This window comes from Carassius auratus, unplaced genomic scaffold (assembly GCF_003368295.1).
Source record: "Carassius auratus strain Wakin unplaced genomic scaffold, ASM336829v1 scaf_tig00215210, whole genome shotgun sequence".
NCBI classification, from domain to species: Eukaryota; Metazoa; Chordata; class Actinopteri; order Cypriniformes; family Cyprinidae; genus Carassius; species Carassius auratus.
The window spans coordinates 143783-152097 of NW_020527987.1; the positions used below are offsets into that span (position 1 = coordinate 143783).

Here is an 8315-nt window from a genome sequence, read left to right on the forward strand (position 1 = left end):
GAGCCCAAGATTCACATTAGGAAGTGTGGGGCCATATGACATTCAAGTGAACAGTCTGAACACATTAATGAGGGATGAGCAAGTTTCTGATGAGGTAAATTATTATCCGTTATAAATTCTTACACTTATTTTCTGTCACCTATTTCCTACCACCAAAACAAGCCACCATGGCCTACTTCTAGAATTTAGCCTTCAAACATGTTTTCTGTTCTACTCGTCCACTGGAGTTCTGCATATTTTTTTTACTAAATATTTTTTTACAAAATGTATTTGCTTGCCGGGTTAGGTTTTTTTTCTACATAGTTAAAGAGTATGAAAAAGGACTAGTGATATAAATGATTCACAACATTTCTGTGAGAGCAGTTAATTTTATTTATTTATTTATTTTAAATCTCACATTTGTCCTTGAAATATTCAGGTCATGAATTCCATATGTGATATCCTTAGCAAGGTAAGTGAAATTTTATCAGCAATATCTTGAAGAGTACACCTAAACAATGATAATATTAATAATAAAATAAAAATTAATGATACACATACAAATATAATTTTAAAACAGTTAAGTACAGTTAAGCTTGATTTGTAATGTTAATATATTCAACTCTGTTGAAATGGAAAACAATATTTTGTTCTGCCTTAAAACAGGATCGCCCAGGTGTTGTACATATCAATTGTCAGGCACTCACGAAAATACTGGATGGATCTAAAAGGGCAAAGAGCCACTATTTTCTCAAGGTATATCACTGTTATTTATTTATTCTTTTTTAGGTATTATATTAATGAATAGCTTCTAGGCTAATCAAAGCATCCTGATTCTGTAGATGATTGTCACATGCACTTCTCTAAATCAACAGAACAACATTTTGGAAAGGGCAACAGAGGTGTTTGGAGTGTATCTCGAGAATGGCAATCACTGGAGCTTTTTTGTGAGTCAAACCTTTTTGAGGATAAAACATTTTCGCATGTGGTTTCTATTTTATTCTTGCCTAAAAAAATTACATATAGCCCCCATATAGGATCACTCATTTTAATAGATATGTCCTCTGCTAGCATAGAGCATAGACATAATGTGCAACATAGTTCAGGTATATTTGTGCCCAACACATTCAGTGTTTCCCACAGCCTTACACTCTATTCGTGGCGGCACTCCGCAAATTCATTTTCTGCCAACAGGACACGCTTTAATAGCAGGAGAGGTAGAAGTTTCACCGGTAACGGCTCCAGTAACAGCAGCTCTGAGCTCACAAATGCTGCGGGAAACCCTGACATTTCTAAACTTTCAAGGCAAAAAAAAAAAACTAATATATATTATTACATGCTCAAATTATGAATAAAATGTTTCATATTATTATAAGCTACACCACACATTAATCCTTTTTTCCCCTTAAATGTTCCTGGTAATAAAAATTACTAGGTCAGTTTAGCCCCCCTTGGCTTCAAACTCTTAAGGCAGGGTCTTCAAACTCAGTTAGTCTGGGAGGGCCACTTACCTGCTGAGTTTACCAACACACCGGTTTAAAGGTTTCTTGTATGCCTAGTGAGACCTTAATTAGCACGTTCTTGTGTATTTAATTGTCCAAACATGCAGTCCTGACATGCTCAAAGTTCCATGCTCCAACATACAATTAAACTCACAAGAACCAGGTGCATTATTTCATGTTATCTATATCAAATGTCTATATCATGTCTATTCAAATGAGAGATCCTATATGGGGGCTATAAAATGTTTGTCATTCTTTGGTTTGCCACTGAATTTCAGAGGACTGGTGGCTTCATTACCTCCTTCCAGTGCCCTGTAATACAACAAGAAAGAATGCGCCTGGTTCTTGTGGGTTTTATTGTATGTTGGAGCTAAACTTTGCAGGAAAGCGGTTCCTTTGGAGACCTCTGCTCTTAGGTGTTAGGATCATATAAACTGGTGCAATTTCCTGCTGGTGTGAGTTGTTGGAGCATGGCACTTTGAGCATGTCAGGACTACATGTTTTGCCATAAGGCAGAGTGAATGGTATTGCAATAATTGTCTTATGGTTATTATAACTTCATATATTTCTGTTTTAGCATTGCAATGTTGACAGAAGGTGCATCACCTACTTTAACTCACTTGGAGAGACAGAGTGGCAATGCCAAGCAATTGCTCAGCACTGGTCGTAAGTATTCATTGTTTTGTTTAAAAGTCTACTTTAAGTGCCAATTTATCTAAAATGGCAGTACCTGCTAGTACTATATTGTCTCATTAATTTTCCAGCTGACCCGATTTCTAATCAAATGCCTCACATCCACAACTCGCATAGTATCCAGTATACAGTCCCACTGTTGCACAATTAGTTCCCGTGACTAGCACTAGTACTCCTCACTGTATCTTAAGTTTGTTATTAGGACACACAAAAAAGAGTAGATTATGACAAAATGTTTATTTTGAAATTAATTGTTGGAATTGTATGCTAGTGGCAATTGTGATTTTGTTGATTACAGTGCATTTGCAGCCTCAAGGGGAGTAAAAGGAGAGTGGGACCTCAAAACCACAAAACATAATTTGCAAACCGATTCAGTGTCATGTGGTATCCACACACTTGCAGTAAGTTATCAAGCGTAGATCATTGCATGCATGTTTTTTAAACAAATTAAATTTCAAATTATTATCATACATAATCTTCCTTTGTACATGGTTTTATTAAAGTGCCAATAATTGTCAGATTCTGTAGTGACAGATATGTTTCTCTCTATCTTATTTTTATTGTTTAAAAATGTTTGTCTTCCTTTAAGTTTGCCACTGAATTTCTGAAGGCTGGTGGCTTCATAACCTCCTTCCAGTGCCCTGTAATACAACAAGAAAGAATGCGCCTGGCCTCACTTTTGTTTCAATCTTTAGGTATGTGCCTTATTGATGGAAATGTTTTAAATGGGTATTATTATACATTTAAAAGTTCTGAGATTTGGCCCCTTGCCATATTTATTGCTCATTTAAAACTGTTGTTGAAGGATACTGGGTAATCAGATCCTTCATTGTCAGTCAAAAAAGTAAAGTAACAGGCCACTGTTGAATAAATAAATGTATATTTATTCAATCAAAATAAATAAATAAAAATCTACAAACCAAAGTGCATGCAAGCAAAAAAATTAAAAAAAAATTAATAAACACTTTTTTTGTATATGTTTACAGATCGAACCAAAAAATGTGGAATTTGTGCCAAAAATATTTCAGGAAGAAAGAAAGTAAGTGCATTTATGTATGTATATGTATATATAATTTATTTATTATTTTTATCTTTTTGCTGTCGTTTTAGGGCCACAAATCTACTTATAACTTTGCTACATTTGTTTGCCATTTATACCTTCATTACCTCGATTAACTGAATTGAACTCATCAAAGCTGTGGTTTTGCACAGTTATGTGGGATAGCTTTAAATAGTCTCTCTTATGGCACTAGGACACATACATCTCAAACTTTACGAAAATCAGGCAAATACATTTTTAAGTTAAGGTTCCGTATTTCTGCTGATGTAAGTTGAATAAAAAAATCATAATATGCTTCTGGTAGCTGTGCTGTAAATAAGTATATTACACATAACCCTTTCACAAGCTCGCCTTCCGAAATTTGGACCCTTGACATATTTCTTGCTCATTTAATACTATTACTTTCCATTATTTGTGAATTAAATGTGTATTTACTGTATGCATATGAATTCACACTGTATGAAAGTTTAAAGTCAGATGATCAGTGGGTTGAGTTAAGTGTATTGACTGGGTAATTTGGGTCAATGTATATAATATAATTTTTTTAAGCATTTACTGTATTAAAACCTTATCAACAGATTGTTAAAATAATCTATTTTACCAGCCTTATATATATGAGACTTGTATACATGAGGTTCACATCCCTATTGTATATGTGATTTCACTGTATTTTGTTTTAACAGATGGCATGTACCTGTGGGGCAGTGCTGCATGTGATGTGTGCAGCCACACCCGTGTGCTACATATGTCAAGGTAAAACTGTATTTGAATTGTCTCATTACGCATGCACATACATTAAGCAATCTCCTTTGTCCTGTTATCAATGCACATACAATGAGGGTATACATGGTTCAAAATAAACACCTAACAAGTGGCAAATGTGGTTTGATTGTCTGTTTAATGAGTAAATCTAAGAAGTCATGTCATAACAGAAGTGAACTCTACTGCATGGCTCTTTTATCTCAACAAATGAAAATGTAACGCAAAAATGCAATTAATATTTTTTATTCACATAGGCTTGCTCACTCACTCATTCCAGTACCATTAAACACCAAAAAGTTTTTGCACTCATCTTGTTTTCTTTATGACTGTAGTGATGTTTTTATGCACTAGTCATAAGCACATTTGTTGTAGATGATGTCACAAAATGTTGTGTATAACTTCCTATACAGAAGACAGCAACCCATTGGCCCAAATCTCTTTGCCTGCATCAGATACTGCAGCACACTCAGGTAATTATTGACTTTTTTTGTTATTGACTGGTTGGATCTCTTGCACCAGTTGTTATGAAGTCTCATTTAGGTTATCTCTCACATTTATGTATTGTGTTTAACACAGCTGACCCAGACGTGTTAGTTGAGACCTCTGGATCTGATGAAGGCTCTGCACTACAACAGGGTAACTTTTCAAATTCTTGCATTTGACTGACCTAACTGAACTTTGGCTAAACCTCATTTACACTATTACAGTCACTTCACCTGGGATAGCCATTTTCCAAATTAGTTTTCAATTCATATTTGATGAGTCAGTGTAAACACTATGCACATTTGCAGGCCAAAACAAGGCCCTAGTTCTCATATATGGTCTGTTTGTTGTTATTTTCTCTAGTGGTCAACCGATATATCGGTCGATATTTGTCATTTTTCATATCAGAAATCATGTCAGAAAAGGAGTGTCTGAGTTTAGTTTGTTTGTGTTAGACACAAGTGTTGTTTGTTTAGAAACAGGTGTTGTTAGCTAGTAATCACACATATTCTGACATATTTTTGAACAGAAGAGAAAGTTATATCCATGTTGGAGGCCATAGGTAAACCTGTGGCCTGTTGCAGCGAGGAAGAGATGGAGGAAACCAAGGAGGAAGAGAGGCATAAGCACAATGGAGAAAGACATAGGGAACACGAGGGAGTGCAGGAAAAAGAAAAGAAAGTGTATAAAGTTTTAGGAAGGCTAACAGCACAAGGAAAGACCTACCAGGTAGATGAAGATGAGCTGAGAAGAGTCAAAGGAGAAAACATGTCCACAAACATGTTCAGAGTGTTAATAAGGGTTTGTATTGCTTACATTTACGTATAAAAGCACAAAAGTAGTTATAAGATATAGTGGCCAAATAAAATAGTTTAAGGGCTGCAAGTTAATAAGAAGCATAAATATCACTGTTTTTTAAACGCAAGGTGCATCATCTTGGATTATTAGTTATCACAAATCATACACAGTTTGCCACATTGCCTCTCATGGCTATTTATAGAATACATGAGTGATATTTAGAAAGCTCTCTGCTCACATGCTTTGCATCTGTGACATTGTACTTGTTTATGCATAGGTTGGCAAAAAAGATGTTCCACCCAATGTGCTGCAGCAGCCTAGAAAGGCAAAGACAAAGGTGACGATATTCAGCACTTTAACCGAGGGAGAGGCGGAAGACCTTGCCAAGGGGTTTGGAATGGCACTGACCAAACATGTGCCAAAAGACAAACTACTTTCTGGGATACCTGAAGAGGACATCCCAGCAACACTGTAAGTATGTCTGTGTAAGCTCTCTTTCTTCATCTGTTTGGTATCGTGTCTTATAATATATTGGTGGCTGCACCTTTATTTATTGTCTATGAGGAAAACATCCAGGAGTGAGTTAAGATGTGACACTGTATATCAGTATTTATTTTCCCAAAGAAATAAGAATTAATTATTGTGTTCAGCCTGACATCCTTTTTGAAAAATAATGATTTTTAAACTCATGTCTGCTTTGCTGAACATTTAAATACATTTTAAGGATTGGGCATCTTGAATGTTGTTTTAATGTAAGACCAATGGCAAAAGTTCCTTGGTTTTAAGGGCCATATTTACTAAGGGTTTAGCGCAAACCCTCTTTGGCATTAAAATCTTACTTAATTTAAGTTTTTATTAGCACACAGTGGAAAAAATAGCACTTTTTGTAGATGTTTTAGTTGTTTGTTAAACTTAACTGGCCTAACGTGCATTTTATTCTTACATTACCATTGTACAAACCTTTTTAGCCTGTCAACTAGTCCCTGTATCAAGAAGTCAATTAATCAACTAGAGAGCAAAAAATTTAATGTCTTTTGTGATTTATAACAGAAAACTGATGATAGCAGCTCAAGTAACATGTACATTTAAATATTGTTTTGCAGGAGGACCATTGAACAAATGAAGCTTAATGTGCAAAACCTTGGCCCTGAATCAGAGCTGGATTTGGCCACTCACCGCTTTGGACCTACAGCAGTTGATTTTTTCTTTTCCTTTTTAGAGGACTGTATGAAAAAAACTCAGCACCCATAAGGGGCACACATATACTAATGTGGAAGTCACATCATACAAATCAGTTCAGCTTTGTAAACAAAAACAGGAAAGTTCAGATTACTTGATCATAATTTGATTTTTATTTCATTCCAGACAAATACAAAATACTAAGTTTTATTTTTGTGGTCAGTTTTTTTATAGTAAATATATGTTGGATTACTGAAGGTAACAGAGATGTATTAGATAACAAATACAAAGTTTGATAAAAATGGCAAAAATCTGCACTTGAATAAAACATTTCTTTTAAACTTTATTTGAATTACTTTTTTGGCCCACTGTTTGCTCTGCGTTTTCTTCTTGACTTAACAGGAAAACTTGATGTGACAGATGTCCTTGTTTTTGAGTTTGTTTCTCTGTCTGTCTTTCTTTTTCTTGTTGCAAACAGTGGACGTATTTTACGTGACATGTCCGCATCACAAAGTCTCCCAAATCCATTAATGTTCATACTTTCTTTTTTTGTTTGCACTTCTAGTTCATTCACTTTATGGGCAATATCCTCTGGAATTTTCTCCCATGTCTGTAGAATCTTCAGTACGCTTTCCAGTTTCCTGATAGTTGTACGACGCATATCTTCATATGCACTTTCATTCTCAATTTCATTTTGTATCGGCTCTACTGAATTGTTCATAGAACTTTTTGATTTTGTCTCAATCACTTCATTCAAAAGTCCCTTCGCAAGCAGTAGACAAGCACATTTTTTATGGTATGAGAAAGTACAGCAGTCACATATACTTGTCACAATACACGGTTTTGATGCTGCTCTTCCAAATAAGCTTTCAACCTCTATTGTTTTTTGAGGCTTTGCAATAATGCTATACTTATTCGTTCGAATCAAGTTATTGGCATGGGCCTGCAGTTGTGTGTCCATGTCTGGAAAAGTCTCAGGACCACAGGAAGTGAGAAGACTTAATAAAAAGAGATGCTTACACGTATGTGCCCTTTTACCAGCTTCACAACTGCAGAACTGTTCTGCAGGACACACACAGTAAACTACATGTGGATTATTCTCAGATGGAACATTGTATACATATGTTTCTTTTGAAGCTATGGTAATTTTCATGGCCCATCCATTCTCTAGCATCCTCTCAGCAGATGGCTTTATTTCTTCCATTTTGCATTCCAAAGGGTTACTGACCCTCCCAACAGACTGCAAATCCTGTATTATATTGAAGTACTTGTCAGTCTTGTTCAGCAGCACAGCAATCAAATGATCCAATCTACGATTGCGGATGCCACAGAGGAATTGGTATTTTAAACGGTGGAAGAAACTATAAGGGGGAAAATTTGATCAGAATGAAGTGCAGCAACAGGTTGGAATTATGACAATGTACACTTTTGAACAAATTAATAAATACTCAAAACACTAAACTAGCTTCCAAAATACACTAGCACGTTCAAAAATACATAATGCAGTAAACATGCATAAAAATTATAAATACCGTTCTATTAGATTGTTTGTGTCAGAGTCTCCATGCTTATAACATCTTCCGAAGTTAGACCACAGATGACCAATTGTCTCCCAGTGGTTCCTGAAGTACTTGCAGACATCTTTTAAGTTCTTAAACTGGCAGTGAAACATCTCAGATTTCTTCTTAAATTCATGTTCAAAATAATGTTTGACGTTATTAGTATAAGAACTGCAGACCTATACCCAAGTGTGTGCAGTTAGAGTACTAAGAATCTGTAATGTTCTTAATAGATTAAAATGTCTCAAACCATTTAGGCCTATATTAAACATGATAGAATAAACAAATATAATAACACTG

The 8315-nt window shown here is 35.3% G+C and overlaps 1 protein-coding gene and 1 long non-coding RNA gene across 2 annotated transcripts; both read left to right on the top strand.

Annotated features, from left to right (window-relative positions):
* The first annotated feature begins 421 nt into the window (after positions 1–421).
* LOC113094008 (uncharacterized) lies at positions 422–6528 on the top strand. The gene is made up of 7 exons (XM_026259635.1): positions 422–451; positions 646–735; positions 855–926; positions 2059–2147; positions 2473–2575; positions 5555–5748; positions 6381–6528. The coding sequence occupies exons 1-7, from the start codon at positions 422–424 to the stop codon at positions 6526–6528; spliced, it is 726 nt and encodes a 241-aa protein (XP_026115420.1).
* LOC113094002 (uncharacterized) lies at positions 3977–5217 on the top strand. The gene is made up of 4 exons (XR_003287959.1): positions 3977–3987; positions 4407–4466; positions 4573–4632; positions 5009–5217. It is a non-coding gene; the product is annotated as an uncharacterized LOC113094002 (long non-coding RNA).
* Positions 6529–8315: the final 1787 nt, after the last annotated feature.

Coding starts and splice junctions, on each gene's coding strand:
- LOC113094008 (XM_026259635.1), top strand. CDS start 422: ATGAATTCCATATGTGATATCCTTAGCAAG. Junction 736..854: donor AGAGCCACTATTTTCTCAAG/GTATATCACTGT, acceptor CTAAATCAACAG/AACAACATTTTGGAAAGGGC. Junction 927..2,058: donor GCAATCACTGGAGCTTTTTT/GTGAGTCAAACC, acceptor TTTCTGTTTTAG/CATTGCAATGTTGACAGAAG.